Consider the following 22790-nt stretch of genomic DNA (forward strand, 5'->3'; position numbering starts at 1 on the left):
CTGTTGGCCACACTTTTCTTAGCTCAAGTTGCTTCTATGAGTTTTTTTCCCTTGAGAAAGTTTTAGTCATTTGGTCACAGCAGCTGGTCTAGACAGCTTAAGAACTCATTCTGAAAGCTAAACATTTTGACTGGATTGCCTGTCTGGTTGGGCTAATTAGTGACAAAGTAGTAAATGACGTCTCCAACATCCAACATACATACCCCCCCGCTGTATACATTCACAGCCTGCGCATCATAACAGAGAGGAGAGAAGCGGGCGATGCACCGCAGCAGCAGCGTCTATTCACTGTTGCCTCCCCTCCCGTAGTCCACACTCCTTTTTGCTCCCTTTGTCAGCCTTGTGCTTTAACAACACCAGGAAAAAGACTTCCTAAAAGCCTACTGAAACCCACATTTCTTTACTATTAGTGTCTTCAACAAAGTTGCTCCCGGCCGTCATCCGCGGTTTAAACACCGAGGAAAGGACCGAGTTGGCCCCAAAACATGGAGTTTCTTTGTTGGATATTTTGTCAACTAATTTAACTTTTTCAAGGATACATCCTGTCCTTTGCTGCCGTGTGTATGCTCACGAAGGTTTGAATGTCAAACTTGATGCAAACACATGTCATGATTCAGGATGGTGTACTTAATTGATGTCAGCTACAGAGAGCAAATACTGATGGTTTTTGGAAGAAGATTGACTGCACAAAAATGTGCCAGAAAGTGCTGCTGAAAGCAGCCTTAAATTTGCCTGCAGGTGAAACAAAAATGATGTTATGGCTTAGCCACAGTTCCTCAAGTGGGAGTTCATTTGATGATAGGCTGAATGCTGTTCTATGCCAGAGCCTATGTTATCGTTGTTGGACTGACGATATCATGTTGTCGGTCGCAGAACCTGTCTGGGTAGCTGAGCATTGGCAGACGCTCGTGTTCAGAGTGTGGTGCTGCACAATTGAGTACTGCTCAATTCTGCAATTCTAATGTACTGCCGGGCATTCGAGAGTGGTGACAGTTTTTTAGTCGCCTTGCCCTTGCTCACCCTCAAGTCATTGTGTGTTGTTCACTTAAAGCAATAAGAGATTATATAACAGCAGAAAACACAGCACACACATGTAAAGAAACAAGACACCCATTGCCAACTGACACTCGATACCAAAGATTCTGCGGTTTGCTGTACGTGTGTGCAAAGAACTGAACCTTTTCTTGAAGGAAGAAATGTCGAACCCCTTTCATGAATCGCTACTTTTGAGCAGAATTCAGGCAATCATAAGTTAATGTTGAGTGGTTGGCTTTCATTTTTAGCTTTGAGCTCAACTGGATTCCTTTTTTAGAAAGATACTAGCTGGCATTTATGATATGGTTTCTTACAATGCCTATGGAGCGAGACGTGACACGTTGGTGTGATGCATTGTCTAACCAGGTTAAGGCATTTGTGGAGGTGACCATGGCACAGTCTGTGCAAGAGGGGCTGCACCACCTGGTGCGTGTATCCGGCCTGGGAGCCATGAAGCCCAACACCATCCTGTTTGGCTTCTTTGACGACAGCCACCCGACGGACTTTTTTGACCAGAACAGCTCGTTCAAGGACTTGCGAACTGCCAAGGTTGGTGCACGCCAGCAAAGATTCAAGGATGAACTTTGTCATACGGACTGTGACGAACAGACAGGCAGACAGGTGATGGTGAATTAAATGAATTGAAGCTCTTTGTTGGTTGAACTTCTGCCTTCTGAAGAAGCAGTTCAACTTAGTGACAGCCTGAGTGGCCGCACATTATTGCAGCTGTACATATGGCATTTCATGATGGATGTGTCTTAAAGTCGGGCCCTATTTTTTTATTATTCTTTGTAATTATCTTTTTTTGCAGAATTCTTAAAGATCGCAGTGTTCCAGATTGCATAATTTTTGTCCCCGAGTTGGATTATTCGAAGAGGCTGACATTACTAGCATGAGAAATCAAAATAACATATTCAACTAATGAACAAAAACTTACTAATTACCTTCTTAATTAATTACTCTCTGGTACATATTGCAATTTATGAATTGTAGCCAGTGAATTTGCAGGATGTATCCACTTTAAATGAGTTTTCAGGATGAAACCAGTTTCAAGATATTCTTTCCCAAAGTGTGGGACAATACATAGGTGTTCCAGTTATTTCTGTGCTTCAATGCATAAAAGCGTTTTCTCAAAATGAGTAAGCCCCGCCAATGTGGCTTAACGGCTATGGTGTTGCGCTGCTAACCAAGTGGTCGCAGGATGAAATCCCTGCCGCGGCGGCCGCATTTCGATGAGGACGAAATGCAAAAAAAATGCCTGTCTCCCGTGCATTGGGGGCACGTTAAAGGTCTCCGGGTGGTCAAAATTAATCCAGAGTCCCCCACTACGGCATGCCTCATAATGAAATCATTGTTGTGGCACTTAAAATCTCAGAATTCATGAAAAAGTAAGTGGAACAACAGTGCATTACGGCAAGTTCGATGGCGCATATCTCCATATTAGTGTTGTTCTGGAAATTCATTTAAAGTGGGTACGCCTTGTAATCTCACCGGCTACAATTCATAAATAGTACTCATTTATTCTCTTCTGCTTCCTTCCATTGTGAGTGGAATGCAAACATGTTTCATGTAGGTGTGTGTTAAAAGAACCCCAGGCAGTCAAAATTGGTTTGGAGTCCTTCCACTATAACATACTTCATAGTACTATTCCACATAGCTTGGGGATGTAAAATTAATTGATTAGGTAGGCCATGTTGACATATAACAGCTCTGTTCTCATTACAAATGATGAATTCGTTATTATAGAAGCCTAATCTTTCAATTTGTCTCACCTTGATATTTCCCTTTAGTATCCCCTTAAGCTTTTGAACACAATCGGAATGTCAGTAAGCTGAGATGGGAATATAGTGATGGAGTGCAAAGTGTAAAAGACCGGCCAGAAAGAGTGACCTTGCATAAGAATGTCACACAACTGATAAAAGTGCCGAAATGGTGTCATAACGGCTCTGTCCACTTCATCCTTGTTCTTATTGGACAGGTGCGTGAGGAGGAGTTCCTGTGCCTGCGGGACGCGTCGAGCCAGCAGCGGCCGCTGGGTCCAGCCGAGTATGTGGCCATGGTGTACGACTGCATGTTCTGGATGCAGAAGAATGTGTGCCTGGCACGCCACTTTCAGCACCTTGACAAGGCGTCCGTGGTGCGGTCTCGCACGCGCCTCTACATTGACGTCTGGCCCCTGAACTTCCTGAACCCGGGAGACAGCCCCGGCGTCATCGACAACTGCTGGCTCTTCACCATGCAGCTGGCGTGTATACTGCACATGGTGCCGGGCTGGAAGCACGCCACCACGCTGCGCATCTTCATGTGCATTGGGCCCTGCGGCGCAGGAGGCGACGGCGGCGAGGAGGTGTGTCCATGGCCTTTGCTTTCACACGCATCACTAAGCTGCCAGTGACACAGAGCATAGGGGGCTGGTCATGTTCCAAAATGATGCCTCCTAATGAGAATTTAACGTTTACATGTTGTGATGTTATGATTCCTCATTGTAACCATCACGGTATGCCAGTGGTTATGACGTCACACTGCTAAGCCCGAGGTCGCGGGCTTGATCCAGGCTGCGTTGTTCACATTTCAGTGAGGGTGAAATTCAAAGATGCTTGTGTACCTAAATTTAGGTGCATGTTAAAGAATGCCAGGTGTTCGAAATTAATCCGGAGTCCCCCACTAGGCATGCCTTATAATCAGATCGTGGTTTTCGTACGTAAAACCACAGAATCTAATTTTTTTTTCTTTTAATCTTGTGAGATTCCTTCTGCTCGTCTTGTGAGGTACTGGATAGCAGCCTGATAAGAAAAAGAAAGTCTGTGGTTCTGTGTTAATCCACAGCATGCCAGATACTTCGACCAATTTCGTAATTAATGAAAGTCGACTACTGCAAAAGTAGTATAGGTACTTGTAGATACAGTCGAATCTCGTTATTCAAACACTCTTAATTCGAACTGCCAGTTTATTTGAACTGACACTGTGGTCCCGTCAAAGTTATGTGTATTTCAATCGACTGAAAACGCTCGGTAATTCGAACGCGAAAGCATTTGCGACGGTTAATTCGAACATACCGCGGACCGACAATGCTCTCAGCAGTGCGCCAAGTAACGCGGCGGCGCCTCCTACTGGCATTGCTCCGACACCGCCATAGAGCAAAAGCTTAGGAGAGACCCCTTAATGCAGCGGCGGAGGTCCAGTCTGGCCAACGGAACTGCAAACGCTCGCTTTCCTATAACGGCAGAAAACGAAACTTCAGCGAGCAGGCTAATCTGCGCTGGGGCGGCTGTACCGCCGGCGGGCGCGCATGGAGACAGTCAAAGGTGAGGGAGCCGCGCAGGAGCTGAGAAAGAGGGCGAGGGGAGCCACTGAAGCCACTGCCATTGAAGCGGCGGAGTTGCCGAGGCCAAGTCCGCTTCCCTGCCGCCCTCCTCCCTCACCTTTGACGGTCTCCGCGCCCTCCCGCTCGTCGCCATACCGGCGCCATCCGCTCCCTAAAGTGTTGTTTTCTGCCATTATCGGGAACCGAGCGTTGGCCGCCGTGGGCGGTTACGCTCACTATGTGCTTGCGCGCCGCGATATTTCACGGCTCGCACCGTTCGTGCATCGTGCTATGGTGCTCGAATACTTCAAAAACAAGTCCTTCCTTTAATTCATACTTCTTTTAATTCAAACAAATTTTCGGGCCCTTTCGAGTTTGAATTATCGGGATTCGACTGTAGTTAATTTTGTCACGGTAGTATATAGTATTGTATTGCGTATACAGTTAAACCTCAATATAACGAAGTATTTAACTTTTTATGACTTCTTGTCCATAGTACACTATGTATTTTGAACCTAAATATACCGTATTTATTCGATTATAAGACGGTCACAATTATAAGGCGGTCAGGATTATAAGGCGAGGGTGCAGTGGGGGATCCGAAAAAAAAAGAAAGAAATAAGTATGCACACTAATATAAGGTCATATAGAGTAACCGAAGGGTTATTCAGACTTGGCAAGGATTGCCCGAAATACTGAATTACTAACACAGCCAAAACATAAAATGGCAATTATTAAAAGAGGGAAAAGGAGCTTCAACACATAGTAGTGTGAATATATGCGAATTTTGATTTTAGGTGTGGCTTGGTGGCATGGTGGCGCGCACTGCCGTCGAGCCACACTATGAGGTGAAATTCGCGCATAAGGCGAGGACTGACTTCAAGGCTAAGAATTATGGGGAAGAACCTCGCCCTATATTCGAATAAATACGGTAACGAAGTGTGTTTATACACGATTTCAATATAATGAAATTTATTGCCGCTGCGAAGGAATACTGAGACAATAAATGAATACTTTCGTGGATGCAGATGGTCAAATAGTTGAATTACATGTGGCTGCCCGAAAACGCACCTCTCAAATCGTGCGGAATGGGAGGCAGGTTGGCATGCGTCTCCTATTCTAGGGCAGCCGTGGCTGCGCATGGCTTTTAGCATAGCTGAGCACATACGCAGCCTGTACGCCCTGTTTTAGACGTAATCTGCCACGTCTGCAAAGACTGGGTGAGCTGAGATGGCGTTTAGTGCTGGAAGTTGTGTAATCCCGAGTTTTGGGGAGACATGTTGAAGCGAGAGGGGTGGACGAAGCATTCGCTTCCCGCTGCTGGCGCTTTTCATGATAGTGTCGTCCCACTGTGGGCGACACTATGAGCCGCGGGGGCGGAACAGACACGAAAGCGTGGCTGGCTTCGCTTTGTTCCGCTAATGTGAGGCATGGCATGAAACCGTATCTTTGCGGCTCCTTCCTTGTAAAAAAATTGCATCGGCAACTGTACTTTTTTTCATGAAAAATCAAAATTTAATATAACGAAATTTCGATATAATGATGCAAATTGTCAATGTTACCGACTTCGTTATGTTGGGGTTTAACTGTATTGCAAAGCCTCATACTAGCCAGGATGAACACTTAGTAGTACCAAAAATATGGTTCCGCCTCTGTTTTAAGTCAGCAAAACAAGACTCCAGTGCAGTGTATAATCTGCCTTGTCTCTTTTTCTTTCCCTCTTTGTCCAACTGGGCAAGGAGAGGCGGGGAGGGGGGAGTGTCTATGTAAGCTCGGACGTTTTAGGCAACACACCAGACTTCATGGTGAAGCAAGCTTTGTGCTATAAGGAGTGATGCTCGCTGATGTTAGCCACGTGCAAACAAGGTTATTGGGTGAGTGGGGTGTTTGATCATCAGCATCCTGATGGCCCCAAAGTTGTTAGGTGATTGCGTCATCTTTGTCTTTCTGGCGGAGAATTCTTTCACTGACCAGTGATGTGGTGCAGACAGGGACTTCACACCGTGATAAATATGCTCAGCCAGGTCGGTTGCTGGATCCGCCTGCAGTAGTACTCTCATTCATTCACTCACTCACTCGCTCGCTTGCTCTGTGTGCTTAGTGGCGTTGGCTTAATCTCTCGTCTGTCTTATTGGGAGTAGGCAAAGGAACAGACAATGCCTGCTCCAAAGCTAATGAAACGTATTATCCGGAAATAATCGCATATAATAAAAAACGTATTATCCCGAAAAACATATTATGCAGAATCGTATCAACGAGATTCCACTGTACTATGGGGCACCTTAGGTTGAATGGATATTTCCCGTCCTTTGTCTTTACTGTGAAAGGCACTGGCTAAAACTCTCAGAGCTAATCTTGTACACGTAGACAAACACCTAAGAAAATGGGTGGGAGGAAGGTAGCCATGGTAACTTAATTGGTAAAGCACCACACCTGGGTTGTTGAAGATGTGGGTTTGATCTCCACCTGCGGAAAGTATCTTTTTGTCCACTTCCGTTTCCCTTTTTCTTACTTAATTTGTACGTTTCGGTGAGAACATCATAATTAACTTACCCGATGCATACTCGCACATCATTGCCTCTTACTTCATATGGTTGTGAGTAACGAGAAATTGAACTTGCGGATCTCCTTATTCTTCTCGCTTATTCGGAGTACAGTACACAAATGTTTATTTCAAGCAGGCACTGATGGAATAGCTAGCATTGCCTATAGCTACCACCTATAGCTACCACTGCCACATTCGTCTTCTCCTCCTGGAAGCAGGTTGCTCGCCACCGGCGCCACTGGGAGAGCATGCTGCAGCTGCTGCGCATTGAGGCGACCATCAGTGTGGTGCTGTGGGACCACGTGGCGGGCCTGCTTGAGGGTCCGCGTGAGGATTACCTGCACGCCGTCAACGCCATGATCAAGCAGCACAGTCAGACGACGGCCGTGCTGTTTCTGTACCTGCCACCACCCCCGCCCCCATCGGATGATGGCGACGCCCAGCGCCTCGCCTACCTCAACCAGCTGGACCTACTCACGTCGGGACTGCCCCCAACGTTGCTCGTGCATGGTATTTCGCCCGTCACTTCCACTACCCTCTGAACAATTGGTAGCGAGTGAAGGGCATGCGAGAGACAAGTGCCAGTGGCCATGGTAGCCCTGGGAACTTAGAAGCAGATACAGGTGGACACGTCATTCATTACCTGCGTGGCTGTCACATTTCAAAGGCTGTGTGAACCTTTGCGCAGAGAGATTGCTTCATTCATAGTGTGCATGTATGTTCAAGTCCTGTCGAGTACCGTTCAGATGTGATAGAGGAAGCCTGTTGTGATGCTTGAAAGAAGGCGAGAACAGGGGATGCCCCCTTTATTTTTGTGTGCCAGTCACAGATATGTGCAGACTTTCAGCAAGTTGAGAGTGGGCCACTCTTTTGTTTAAACACTATCCGTTCGTGTTTTGCATGTGCTGTTTTGAAATGGGAATGTATCGTTTTGAGATAGTGTGAAGCTGACGAATCAATCTCACACTTTGAAGAAACTTGCTTTGCTTGCATCTATTCAACGAGCAGCTCCCGGTAAGGAGACTTCACGTTTGCTGCACCAGGCTCAAGAGTTTTGTGAGTAGTTTCGTAAGGCTAGCTGTGCGTTTGCGTCCATACTGTTTTGGAACCAAGGAAGACACACGTCCGAGGCTCCATTGATGCTTTCTTGGCTCATATACGGCGTCTTCTGTGAAATTTTCGCAATGCACAGGTGCAAATACATTGCATGCATAGCATCACTTTTGACGTAGAGCAGTTTACAACTGATATCACACCCAAATCCTTCCATAAGAAAAGCTGCAATAATTTGCCGTGTGTTGATGTGTGCATGTGTGTGCATTGTAAATAACCAGGCCACCTGTAAAGGACCTCAGTAGCCAGGAGATTATGCTTGACATCGTGTTTTTAGGCCAGCTATAATTTCATTGTTGTCCATAAGGCGCATCTATAGTCCCTCAAGTGATCTGGCATGGAAGCGTGTGACGTACCTTTAAGGCTTTCTTAAGAATCTGAAGATAATGATGGTCTGAGGTTTTTTTTTTTAGTCTTGTTTTGAACGAGCAACCAGACAAGCTTGTGCAAGATTGTTGAAGTTATATTTTCTAGCCAACGCTGTTAGCTCCAATGCTAAGTGGTGGTGAGTTGAACTGAGATTAATGTGCACTTGGCTTGCTTTCCTTAGTGGGCTTTTGTTCTTGCTGTAGCAAAAAGCACGCTGGGGTTGCGAATTGGTCATGTAGAGGCACCATTTTTCTCTGTGCTTCCAGCGCCATGGCTTTACTAGTCTTTGTTTAGGTCCCAGCAGTCTATTTTTTTTTCTGTTGCCTTGTTGTGTTGCAAGATATTTATGTATGCGTGGCCTAAACAGCATGTACCTTCAGGGCACCATTATGACAGGCTGGCTTCCTTTATTTTTGTTCTTGCCTCTATACAGCTTCTTTCGATGTAACATTTCACTAATTGCTAAAGACGTGTACATTTACTTGCACCATACAAGGGACTAACGAAACCATGCTCATGTGCCCAGCAAGCTCTTTTCTATTTGTGCGTACACATGCGCCTTTGCAGTGACTTATGGCGAAATGGAGCTGAGTTTTGTACATGCCCCTGCAATGCACGGAAAGGGCATCGACACACGCTCATTAGGCGTTTGCAGCATGTGAGGGGCACAGACTGTATTTTTCAGCTGTGTGCCGACATCTTCACGGTCGTGATTGAGCGAGCAGTATCGTATTTGTGCGCAGCGATCAATGAATGAAACGTGATAAAGGCAAGCGATGCACATTGGGTTGTTGTGACGTTGTAGATAAAAATAAGCATGCGCAGTCTCCTGTTCCTGTACTAAAGGTGTTTTTTTTTTCTAGCGCATTGTCGCACGTCACACACATTCTAAGTACAGCGAATTCGCATCATTGCGTTTCATTTGTTGAGGACTGTGCATTACCTAGCAATACTTTGGGGTTGCTAGGCAAAGCATGGTCACGTGCAGGTATTACGTCGTTGGTGCACTTTCGTTTCCCTAACTTAGTGGTGCTCTCTTTAACCTAGTGCCTTCTTCATGTCTGTCGACTATATACTCTGGAGCCATCTCCTTGCAGATACGGCAGCACTGCTTTTCTGCATTGTGCTGTGATGTGATTTTTGGGAGACATATCGTGGATTGAGTGTGTTTCCTTTTTGCGTGTAAAACACTGAATCACTCACTTCTTGCACTGCGACAGTAATATTATTGGTGATGGAAAAGCCTTCTTTCCTGGCCTTTCAGGCCTGATGAGATGTGGTCGTGGATCTTGGCTGTGATTGCTTTTCCAGTGCCCTTTTTAAATGATTTTACTTCTTTTAATTAGTTGCACTTATTGTCTTCTTTGAATTGGCCATCTGTGCTTCACTGCTTTGAAAAGTGTGAGAGGTTGTATATTTTGACTAATTACTAGGTGATCTGCACTTTGGTGAAGTCTGGTTTCATATTTTTTGACAATTTTTTAGTTGTAATAACACAATGAACTGCCGTATTTTGTGTGTGTGTGTGCATTGTGTTAGATTTACACAAAACTAAATTATGGCCAGTTGCAAACTTTGTTACATTAGAGGTTGTGCCTTGATGTTTTGTTTCGAAAGGTTTGTCTTTGTGATCGAAGAAAAAAAAAATTGGAAAAAAAGAAGGCTGTAATACCCTCGGTGGCTGTGCAACTTGTCTATACCATATTTAAAGATATTATTTTCTAGTTTTCGATGTTGTGTAGTAAAGAGATTTTTTCTGACCTATGTGGTGTATTTTGTCTTTCACTGGAGTGGAGCTTTTGACTCTGGGTTTGAACGACAAAGTTGTCATAGCAGTAATGCTAAACAGACACGGGACAAATTAGGAGAACAAGGAAGAAGAAAACTGTACGATACTCCTGCTCAATTTTAATATTTAAAGCTTTCAAACTATTTTTATGTCTGTTTTGCAAGGCTGACTACTGTATTACACATTACATTGATCGGTTTCTTCTGTATTTCCACTTATCTTTTTGTTTTCGTAACACCACCCAGTTCTTATCGCCCATTATATAATGGCCAGATATTGAAGCAACCCAGCACACACACAAAACAGAATGGAAAGCAGACAGAACAGCGCCTCCTGTGTACTTTGCATTCTTTTTTGTGCGTATGTTGATGCACTTTAAGATCTGTACATTATGAACTTCAACCAACTAACCTGACTCGCCATCTTATTGCTTACCCCCTCAATGCGTTTGTGCCATTATGGGAGCAAATCATTTCCCGTGCCATTTTTGCACTGACATGTGATAGTGTTTTAAGAACAGACGCAGCAGCAAACATATGAAGATGTAGGACTGTTTTGCAGTGGCAAGTTTATTAGGCAGTGTCTCATTGGCGAGCCGCGGCATTTCAGTTTATTCAGGTTAGTCGGTGTAGATTCATAATGGGAATATAGCAGGACGAGGTTCCTGACCGTAACGCTGTATGGGGACCTCCTGTCCACAAAATAAAGGTGTAGTCAGTGATGGTCCAAAGGGGAGGGCGGGTTGATGGAGGTGATTCCCGTTTCGATTAATGTCAAAGGACGAGAAGAGCGAGTGGCCCTTATGTCGCATAGAGTTGGTACACTAACTGTAGAGGAAAAGCTGGGTAAAAAAAGTGGTAACTGCAGAGGCGCCGCCATGTTGCGACCCCATATTTTTGGAATGCTAAAAATATTGAAAGTATGGTGCGAAAACAAGCATTTACACGTAGTACGTATGGACAATGCGTAATGTTCATTCTGTATATTTATCAGAAAGATCCAATGGCTATTTATAAAATTTCGATGCAATATTTACGGTGCGTGAAAGGACGCGTTTGCAGGCGCCTGAACTAGATGGCACCACCATACTGTGGGAGGCTCAGGATTGTGTCAATTGCACGTCTCGTCTGAATGGCATCTCGTCGTCTGTGCCTGTGCGCCTGCACAGAGTAGCAACATGGCGGTGCCCTTACCGATTTCGATGCATGGCTGCTATGAAGAACTTTTCCTCTAAAGTTGATCATATTAACTAAGTGGCATGCCGTATGTTGGTGGTCAGGTGATCTGCGGTGCAAGGGAAAGCCTAGAGTGATGGTGACTTGATCTTGATATGGCACCAATTCTAGTACACTATAATCTTGATACTCGCTGCCTTCCCACGTGCTTCCCACGCGTCTTCACCGCTAGCCCGGCCGTGGGTGCTCGCACGGCCACGCGTGCCCTTTCTTGGAGGTTATCTGCTGTGGGTGCCAGGGTGAAGGGCGAGAATCGGGGAGGTTTTAAAAAAGATACTGGAGTGGCAGCCCCCGCAGATGCTTACCAGCAGAGGTGAAGCCAGCGCTTTCCCCTACGTCATCATTCAAAGGGTGCTGAAATAGGTGGAGAAGAGTAGCAGTACAACCGCTCTTGCTGTTATAATAAACTTTAGACTGACTGGAAAATAAAAGCTTGTTTCAGGCTAGAATATTGCCATTGGCTTAGTTGTAATATCACGCCTTTTCCATACAAGATGTCAACACGTTCAAGTTTCATCCTAAAACCACTGATAAACAAACACACCAAGAATAATCCGTATGGCAAAATTGGCCGTGGCAAAACCGCTGGAAACGAAAAGAAAACTTCTTCTTCTCCGCCACATGCTAATGTTAATCGATTCCCCTAATAAGATGGCGGCAGCCAGCTTCACCTTCCAATCTATAATCTTTTAGAACTCCAATCTAGAATTTTTTAAAGATGTCCTTGGCAAAAATGCAAGGGTGAACCGAGAAGGCTGGTGGCTTCATGTACGCTGCCTCATCGCGCACCTAGTGTTGGAGGTCACGTAATCTGAATTTTGGATACACGGCGCTGTTGAAATGGAGCGAGTGGCATCGCGTAACATTCGCTTTCAGATGAGCATGAGTTTGAGTGCTTGCGGTCTCTGAGTGAACTCTGTTCACGTGTGTCCTTGGGCGGCACTTAACCCCACGCATGTTTAGTGTGTAAGCGAATGTTTACTGTAATTTATGATGCCCATAAAACAATTAACGAGCCTTATTTCGTGTAATATCTCGCAAAAGAACGACCTTCTTTTATTCTGCAATTCAGCTTTTTATTTTTCATTTTTATGTGCGCGGAACTTGAAAAGGTGTACGGCTCATACCGGCTGTCTCAGCGAACACTTTCAAAAAATTTTAAAGGTTGCCTGTGGCAGATAACACAATTCTAGTTCACGAGCTGGTCTACTCGAAGAGGCTGACATTACTTGCAAAAAAATTGAAAAGCATAATTGACTAATTAAAAAAATAACTAATTCAGTTTTTAACTATTTACCTTATGGCCCGTATTGCAATTTACAAATTCTAGCCATGGAGTTCACAAGGCATATCCACTTGGAACGAATTATTAGGATGACACCAATTTCGAGATATTAATTCCCCAACTTGGCGTTTGCAGAAATGCATTGTGTGTGTGGGACGCACGCATGCACAGACATAAGTTAGTGTGAGCATAAAAAAAGAAATAAGAATAATATTGCCCAGCCCGCACTGCACGCACTGACAGACAGACACAGGGCTGGTTTGGTGGCATCTCCTTTGTGTATACATTGCGGGGAACCAGACACAATTGATCACTTTCTCCTTGCATGCCGACGATTCTCCTCAGTAAGAGAAAGGGTGCTTGAGGTCTATAAAAAAGCTTGGCCTCAGCATGAACATCCCCGTCTTGTTTTCATTTGGAGCTTCCACATTGGGGTACAGCCACCGGAATGTTTGCACTGCAATGAAAAACTTCATTCTTGATTCCAATTGGCTGCCTTCGTAAAACAGTCAGTTTATTTAATTAGTATTTTTTTTTATTCACTGTAGCATGTTAACTTACACTTTGAACACCAAGCAGAATACATCTTCCCTAGTTTATAAAGTTTTACGGCGAAAGCCTTAAATCCCTGTTTTAAGGTCACGTTGTGCAGTAGCGCACCCAGGATCTCTGCCAGGGGGGGGTTGACAGTTTGCCAATACCATCTAAACAGCACTAATTTCGATTTCTTTACAGGAAATTGTCAAAAAATGCGCTTTTTGCGAGTGTGCAGACGATTGCATGTCTTACATCTTAGTTGCAGTACTCAAATGCGCAAGGGGTTAAGCAAAAGGGGGGTTAAGTCGGCCTCAGGGGGGGGGGTTACAACCCCCCCCCGTCGGTGCACCTCTGACGTTGTGAGGTACAGAAAAATGGAGTGCGCCGGGAAAGGGAAACAGCAGCGCGGGAGGAGGGTTCTCAGGAAGGGCAACAGCGCAGTCGGAGAGTTAAGGGAAAGGGCAACGGTGGCGCTGGGGAGGAGGAGGGGAAATGTCAAGCAGTGCAGTAAGGGCATTGAGGGCAAGCGCGGTGGCGGCGCTGGGGAGGTGGAGGGAAATGTCAGCGGCGGTGCCCGTAGAACGTTCTGGAAACGGCAGCAGCACGCTCAGCAGCACGTTCGCGCGCCTTGGATACGTCTCCGTGTAGGCTCGGAGCTTCATTTCACATCGCTATGGGTGACGACGCACCAGGCCCTAGTGACGGGCGGGGAAGATTTAGAAAGTACGCCACGAAAGAGGCTCGAGCAGCTCGAAATGCCATTAGTGGTTACCTGCCGTCGGGAGGAAGCTGCTATGGAGGAAGCTAAAGTTCAACAGAAAGTTCAACAGCAGATCCAACTATAGGCTTTCGCCTTCACATTCATAGAGAGTTCTAAGCATCCCCTGTTGTTTTTTTATCATCCATTTGCTCCAAACCGCCCAATTCCTGGCCGATCACCCCACAGTGGGTATGTGCCATTTGTACAGAAGATTGTTATCATCATCATAAGACGCTTTATGGTACTGACATCCTTTACTTAAGAGCCTCGGTTCCGGGGTTCAGTAACAGATATTTGTTCCACCGTACATGATTTCCTTACTGAGTCCACATTGACCCTTAAATTGGTATCATTCATTTTATTGCAATAGTAATTATGCAGCCGCTTGAGGCTCATTCTCACCGTTGCCATTGGCAACACTGACGTCGTGCATTGACGGCACATGCACTGCTCGCGCGTGGAGGGTTAAAGTGCCTCCAGAGACGGTGGACACATTGTCAACGCTTCGCTGAATCGGCTTGGTGGTGCTGAGTAGTTTCATCTAGAGGAACGAGATGGCGCTTCCTGTGGCACGCTGCGCATTGCCTCAGCAAAAGTGCATGAATGCGAAACCATTACCGGGCTTCTACACTGCTACTTGCGATAAGCTGTCGGAAATGCAACTGGGTGATCGCTAACGCACTGTGCTTCATTCATGCTGCAAAACGTGGAACGCCAGAGGGAAAACGGATGGAGTACGTAGTTGGCTGCAAAAATAGTGACTGGCATATTAAGGAATGGAATGAGTCTGTGCAGCCAAATTCACGGACCGCTGCTACAGAAGGGCTGCCTGTGTTGCCACCCTTCGTGTTGCACGGCTCTCCTGGAGAATAAAAAAAAAATGACTCAATCATCAGCGTTGCATCGCTTTGAGCACCAAAGAAAGTACTTCAACCTCGGGACGTCGGCAAGAGTGAGTACTGCTCGTTACACAGTTACAAAGTGAGTATATAGCTGCCACTTCCTGGCATAGTAAGTTCCTCGCACGTTATCTACACACATCCATCCCAACACACTCCCAAACCTAAGCCCACTCTATCGCGCACTATCAAGAATAAGTGAACAGGGCGCACTCTTGAATAAATGTGGGGAAGCGTGGGTGACGGTCTACACCGACAGCACACGAATGTTCGAAGCTGAAAGTTTCCTGAAGGTCCACAGAGTAAGCGAGTGACTAGCGATAGTATGTCTTTGCTACAAGCTATTACAAAGAATAGAACATCTACGTTCCAAGCCTAGTGCACACGAACCTCAGGTTAAAGTTTTTTTTTTTTCAGATTAATGAACGCTTGAAAAATTTCCATCCAGAAGCCTATTGTTGTAATGTAAAAAATATTTCAGTACTACGAATTTCAAAGCACCGACTATTTCAAAATACGACCAACATTTTATCCTTTCTCTGTGTTAATAGCACCTCAAAATAATGAATTTGTTACCCGAAATATTGCGCACATCTGCTACTTACAAAGCTACCATTACCAACAGATATTCCCGGACACCAGCCCAATTCTCGGACGCCAGCCCTATCGCCATCGCCCGCAGTAATGGCGGCCCGCAGAAATGGAAACTACAGAAATCGGGGCGATTGTTCTCACAACTAGAGTGTACTAGACAATGGTCTAGTACACTCTACTCACAACTACAACAAATCCGTGCAGGGGCGGGGCCTCGCCTCGATGACGTATCACCATTTTCTTTTTTTTTTCCCCTCTCTGTTTGGCGTCGCGGTCGGTGTGCGGCGCCTCAGTTCGGATCAGCTCATTCCACGTGAGCGAGAAGTTGGCGCGCGCATCATATTCGCGGCGTGCGTTGTTTTGTTTCGCTTGTGAAAGCGCGGAATGCAACGATGAGCGAGCCTCCTGACCGACAGAAGGTGATCGAAAAGTACCTCCAAGGCTTACATCATCATGAATACGGCTACTCCCATGGCTACCTGAAGTCAGACGATGAGCTTAAGCTTTTTGAGAGATCCTTGGCTGCCGTCAACGAGAGGTATGCTGTGCGGACATCAAGATACCTGAACAAACCGTCTAAATGTAAGGATGTATCGACTGCTTCTTAATGTTTCGCTCTGTGCGTAGATTTATCATTGAAAAACGCAGTAGTAATTTTAACCAGGGACTCAACCCGGCAGAACAACTTGTTTTCAGTTGCGGTTAGTGCGCAACACTAGACAATTGATTTATCTTGATTCGCCTTTTTGAAGATCGGTTTATCATTGTTCTGGTTACCGGTTCAGAGTTCCCCTGGCGCCGATTTATTTCGGTTTGAGTGGAGTATTGTTCTGGTTACCGCGACATGACCCGATTCTCAGAAATTTTGGTAAACGTAAAAGTAACTGAACTGTTATTTGTCGGTTTCAGTCATGATTAGAACCGCGCATGCAAGCTAATTGTGACTTAAAAAACGAGAAAGTCTGCCCCTGTGCTCTTTACATAAATGCTTCAGAGCTGCGCTTGGGCGTTTTTTTTTTTTTAACATTCATTTTTTTTAACATTCAGAGACGTGGCATGTGTTTGTCTGCATTGTGTGTACAGGCTTAGGCCTGGGAGCATACGTCATTGGACGTGTCCCGTCATGTCGATTCATTGTGGGCGTCAGGGGTCTCTTTTCTGGACATTCCGCCGTTTTCTTCTATAGGCGTGACTGTCGGCGCGACGCTTACAATATGGCGCTGATGGCCCCGATTTGCTTTCGTAACGTGACGAAAATTTGACGTTTTGCCTAAGACACTGTAATGCAGCCACTGAACCTAACGTTCTAGATAACGCTAAACAGTTTTCCTCCTTAGTAAAAAAAGTACCGGGCCTCCTACGGTGGCACATCCCGGAACTGTCGACGACAGTCCCTGATTCGCCACCTGGAGCAGAAACACGGGATACGAATCACCAGGTACAACAAGTGGGGAGAAGCTCTCGCAGCGTCCTTCCGGCCACGCCTGCTTCGCTAACGGCAGTCTGGAGGCCCCTACCACCCGGGCCCGCCACCAGTGCCCTCACTGTGTGGCCTCATTCCCGTCTGCTCGGGACCTCGCGAACCCCATCCTGTGGCATGCGAAGCAGGATGCCATGGTACGCGTGGCATCTCGGCGAGACCCTCGTGCCCCCGCCCTGACTGCAGCCAACAGCGACGCCCCGGCTTCCTCGTCTGAACAGCCAGCAAGCCCCCATCAACCCTCACAACAGCAAGGGACATCCAGAGGCTCTATGGCGCAACCGGCGGCGTGCCGTCCGACTCATCTTTGACGGCCCCTCCCGACTCTGCCCTATCCCGCTCGCCGCCCTGGAGGACCATTTCGAGACTACCTGGGTCTATAGGTCCGCCAACACCTCTATCCTTCTCGTGCGAACCCCTGATGCCGATGAGATCAACCTTGATCCATTCTCGGCAGAGGAGGTTGCATTCCGGCTCAGACGCTCCGAGAACACCGAACCCGGGAAGGACCGCCTCACGTACCACCACTGGGAAGCGGTGGACGCCGAAGGGAGGTTCCTCTCGGCATTCTGCAACGTCTGTTTGCATCATCACCGCACCCCAGACGGCTGGAGGACCTCCCGAACGGTCCTCATCTACAAGAAGGGAGACGAGACCGACCCTCGCAATTGGCATCCTATCGCTCTTGGCAACACGGCCGCCAAGCTCTACGCCAAGTGCCTAGGAGGGCGGTTGCAAGACTGGCTGTGAGAACACAACATGCTATCCCCTTGCCAGAAAGGGTTTCTCCCTCACGATGGAGTATTTGAGCATAAATTCGTCCTTCAGGAGCGGCTGGACAAGGCCCGCAGCGGTGATGAGGATACCTGCGTCGCGTTCCTCGACTTCAACTTCGCCTATCGGTCTATACCTCATCAGGCGTTGCTGGATGCGCTTCGAGGGGCCAGTTCAGGCAATCGATTCGTCGACCTCATCACCGACTTGTACACCGACAACTGTACGAGGATCGTCGCTGCCGACGGCATCACCGCGCCCATCCCCATCCTTGCCTGGATCCACCAGGGCTGTCATATCGGCGAGCTATTTTTAACCTTGTTGTTGACCCTATCATCCGGGACATCCAGGGTGGGGATCGTCCCCATCACATCCTGGCGTACGCCGACGATTTAACACCCTTAGCGGCCAGTCTCGAGGCATTGCAGACCCGCATTGACCGCATTGAAGCTCTTGCATCGGAGCTCGGTCTCGCCCTCAACCCTGCCAAGTGCCGCTCCCTCCACCTGAGCGGAGTACATCCGGTGGGGACCAGACTATCGAGATTCACGGTCACGGGTTCTACCATCCCTGCTATGGCTGACTTCGACGCTCAGAAGTTCCTGGGTCGCCCGGTGGGCTTCCGAATTCTCAATGACGACGTGACCATCATCAACCAAGCCATTCAGAAGGGTACAACCTTACATCTATGCTGGCGCCCTGGCAGCGGTTGGACGCAGTCTGGACCTTCGTCTTTCCAGGGCTGAACTTCTTGATGAGGTGCGGCACCCTGGGAAAGGTCGACTGGCAGCGTCTGGATGATGCCCTGCAACCTCTTCTAAAGAGGACGCTCTACCTTCCCACCAACACGTCGGACGAGTACTTATACGGCAGCCCACACTCGGGAGCAGCAGCCATTCCACTCGCTGCCGAACTCAGCTATCTATACCGCGTCGACAATGTCTTTAAGCTGCTGACGTCCTTGGATTTGGAGCTTCGCGATATGGCGTCGCAGGGCCTGTTCGAGGTAGTGTCCAGGCGTCTTCGCCGGCCGGCGGAGCAAAGGCACGTCGAGGACTACCGCAGCGGGTCCACGGAGGGCGACTTCCGGGCGCCGGCATCGCAGTTAAGCTCTACCTGGACGGAGGCACATAAGGCGTCCCACCGTTTGGATGTCCTGTGGCAACTGGACCCTGATGGCGTACGGATAACTTGCGGTGACAAAACACTCACCTCAACCCACCGCAGGAAGGTTATCCGGACGCTTCGCGCCATTAGTCGGCTTCGAGGGATACGGTCCTCAGACAGACAAACAGACAGACAGACGGACGGACGGACGGACGGACGGACGGACAAAGAACTTTAATGAATGTCCTGAGAAGCTCCGTTGCCCCCTCTTAGGGAGGCGACGAAGTCGCGGGCGTCACCCACGTCGGGACGGGGAGACCGAGCTCCAGCGCCGCATCGTGGGCTCTCTGGACAGCCCAAAATTGGCGTGACTGGTCGGAGCTCCGAAGAGCAGAGCTCCACTCCTCTGCAGTGCATCGATGCGGGCCCCTCTGCAACGAGGGGCATCCCCAGAGCATGTGATCTAAAGTACTACGTTGTCCGCAGCCAGGGCAGTCTGGACTAAAGCAGTCTGGATTGATGTAGTGAAATAAATTCAGGTTGGGATATGATCCCGTCTGAAGCATGCGTAGTGTGACAGCTTGAGGTCTGGTTAGTGTACCGTGTGGGGGAGGGTATAGTCTCCTACCAACGTAGTAGTGTTTGGTAACCTCGTTGAAGGTGGAGAGAGTGTCACGAAACTCAACGAGCCTCGACTCGCAGTGGCGTCAGCGCGGAGGGTTAGTTCGCGCGCTTGACGGATGTCATTGAGATTGGGGAGGGAGTCGAGTTGGGGTTCGAGATGTGCCGGGAACCACGTGATTCTATGTGGCTGGATGACTTGGCCTTTGAGAATTCGATGAGCTTCCTCGGTGATGGTACCAGAGGCAAATGCCCGAACCGCCGCCCTCGAGTCAGTAAATATTTCAGCTCTCTCATCGTCGAGAAGTACCAGAGCGATCGCAGCCTGCTCTGCCCTAGCCGGGGTGCTGTCTATGATGGGGGCCGCACAAGTGACGTGTCCGTCGTGATTAACTACCGTTCCGATGAAGTACGATGTGTGCTCGTACTGGGCCGCGTCAACGAAAGTGACAGTGTGAGGCGAGGCTTTTATCCTCCGGAGCAATGCAACAGCCCTAGCTTTGCGCCGGCTCGCATTGTGTTGTGGACGCACGTTTTTGGGAAAAGGAGCAACCATAATGTTGTCCCGTAGGTGGAGCCGATTCCTAAGACCGCGAGAATCTCCCTCCCCGCAGGGGTGCTATATAGAGAGTCGTGATACTTGAGCCGTTTCCTGAGCTTCAATGATTTCGTTGAGTGTATTATGTACACCTACTTGAAGAAGGCGGACCGTGCGTACGGTCCTCCACAATAAGCCAAACAAAGGAAATGTGCTGCAGTGCGTGGCCGCCGACCCCGCCAGTTCCCACTTCATGAGCGAGTCATCGTATATTGGCGCCAACGCGCTTCTTTTCAACCTCAATTGGGGCAGCATACGCGATCAACCATGTGGTGATGAGCGCATATTCTAGGCCACGTTATCACTATTTCGTGAAACGCAAGGGATTCAGCCCTACACGGCTGGCTGAGAAGCGGCCGAGTATTACCGATAGTGAGGCGCGTGCCACAAGTAGTCGCCTTAGCGACGTAAATGGTTGCGCTGCCATCTCTTGTTCACTTCACTGCTTATTCTCACCGCGCTTGGAAACTTCAAGGGGCCGCCTTCTGTACATTTCTTTTTATAAATTAAAAAGCCGCCGTTGTCATAACCTCCGATGATGTGAAAAGTAATTTATCTTGATTAAAATACGAACGCAGCAGTGAAGAGTTCGAAAATTCGCAGAAGGTTTGCTTTGTTCAACCAATATTATTTGAAATATGATGATGACCCAAAACACAAATGCCAACACCACTCGAGATCGATGCACGCATTATGAAGAAAAAAATTCATGACCCCAAACAACGGGGAAAAAGCGACGGCACGCATGCCTTTCGGCCGCTACTGCATTTAGACGCTCATTAGCATAATTCGCGCGGCTGGCCGGTCTCCCCCACAAATTATGGCGGAAGATCTCTGCAATGGCGACCCAGCGCAACGTCACGCAACGTCAAATTGACGTTTACGAAACAGCTCTTCCTGTGACGCTCCTCACAGTATATACCTCCAGCCAATCAGAAAGCTGATATGGCGGCTATCTAGAACCACCACCACATGTTCGCGAAATTGCATATGCATTGCACGGGCTTCTGTACAATCGACCACTTTCTTTTAACACGAAAGTGTTTTATGTCGGGGTCGGCGATGAACTTCCGGTACAGGATGTAACGGATGGGACGTTCGGCGCCAACGATTAAAATGTTTTAAGGTGAAAGCCTTACATCATGTCCAGCCGTATTTATATAGATACTAACCAACTAATGAATGATTAATTATTGAATGGATTAAAGTGAATTAAGATGGATTAGGGTGCATTAGGGTGAATTAAGGTTGATTAAGGTTTATCAAGGAGGATTAGGGTGGATTAGGGCGGATTAAGGTGGATTAGGATGGATTAAAGAGGATTAAGGTGAATTACAGCATGCTTTACAAGGCTTTCGCCTTCGCGTCTCTTAGGGGATAGTTAAGGACACATGGTACTTTTGTTGACAGGGATGGCGCCGTCATCCAGGAGCGGTTAATGCGAAGTACTGCATCGTGACACTAACGAGCGCCGACAGGGAGCACTACGGTAGTCACAGCGCAGCGGAGGCTCCAAAGTGGTAAAGCCTGGTGTTAGGAGTTTCCGCACATGGTTTGTCTTGCGCGTCGGATTAGCCTGTTGCACCTCGTCGCCAATTGCTTGCTCACCAGCGTGCTTTTTCTCCACATTTACATTAAAGTCGCCCATGACTACAGTACACTGAGTTTGCACCTTTCTCATCGCTAATTCAACATCTTCATAAAACTGTTCTATTTCTTCATCATCGTGACTGGAGGTTGGGGCGTAGGCTTGTACTACCTTCATTCTATACGTCCTATTTAGCTTGATTACCACGACAGCTACCCTCTCATTAATGCTCTAGAATTCATCAATGTTTCTCGCTATGTCCTTATGGATTAGAAATCCTACCCCGTATTCTCTCTTATTTGGAAGACTTCTGTAGCAGAGGATGTGGCCGTTAGTTAGCACTGCATAAGCCTCACATGTTCTTGTTACCTCGCTAATGCCGATAATATCCCAGGTCTGCCGATAATATCCCTAGCCTCACTCGAGAGGGTGCACGTGTTGAATGTTGCCAGGTTCAGTTGCCAGTGGCGGCCTGTCCGGACCCAGAGATTCTTATCCCCCTCTGCCGCGTCGCAGGTCTGACCGCCGCCTTGGTCAGGCTCTCCGCAGCCGCCGGGGTCTATAAGGGGACTGACATTAAGAGAAAAAAAAAAAATGAAGCTGGGCATGCCATGTAATGCGTAGGATGGATAATTGGTGGACCATTAGAGTTACAGAATGGATACCAAGAGAAGGAAAGCGCAGTAGAGGACGGCAGAAAACTAGGTGAGGTGATGACGTTAGGAAAAAACACGGGAAAAAAGATCCCCTGGTTTCGCTCTCTGCGTGCGCGACTGCACAAAATGGGAACAAACAGAAGAAACGGAAGTACATCTCTCTTGCTATGGTACGAAGTAAAACAAAAGACAAGCAGACATTGGGATTGTAGGTTTTATGATTTCTCGAAACTTTAATTCGTCTATCAAAGCAGCAGATCGAACAAGTAACTACTGTTGCCTTGAGTAATTCTCAAAGTCACGGGTCACTATGAGCAACGTCACAGCACTGTCCTGTATGTACATATAGGCGCCTTTGCGCGATAAACGTCGACTCTCCGGGTCGGAGCGCGGCGCTCGCGAGAAGAAAGGCAAACGGCGTTTCTTTTGAAACTTAAGCTCTTTCCGCGGTGCGTAGGGATGTAATACTTAGCAGACAGGATCATTAGCGCACATTGTACG

At 47.6% G+C, this 22790-nt stretch overlaps 1 protein-coding gene across 4 annotated transcripts in view; it reads left to right on the forward strand.

Annotated features, from left to right (window-relative positions):
• LOC119446287 (solute carrier family 12 member 9) overlaps positions 1-10121 on the forward strand; it is a 33830-nt gene extending 23709 nt beyond the window's left edge. The window contains exons 12-14 of one of the 4 annotated variants that reach the window (XM_037710680.2): positions 1402-1656; positions 3014-3382; positions 7100-10121. In XM_037710680.2, the coding sequence (XP_037566608.1) occupies positions 1402-1656; positions 3014-3382; positions 7100-7426 (951 nt within the window). In that variant the 3' untranslated portion in view covers positions 7427-10121. The remainder of the gene's footprint in view (positions 1-1401; positions 1657-3013; positions 3383-7099) is intronic. The other 3 variants (XM_037710681.2, XM_037710682.2, XM_037710683.2) reach the window with 3 other exon arrangements.
• Positions 10122-22790: the final 12669 nt, after the last annotated feature.

Source organism: Dermacentor silvarum, chromosome 3 (genome assembly GCF_013339745.2).
Source record: "Dermacentor silvarum isolate Dsil-2018 chromosome 3, BIME_Dsil_1.4, whole genome shotgun sequence".
Classification (NCBI taxonomy): Eukaryota; Metazoa; Arthropoda; class Arachnida; order Ixodida; family Ixodidae; genus Dermacentor; species Dermacentor silvarum.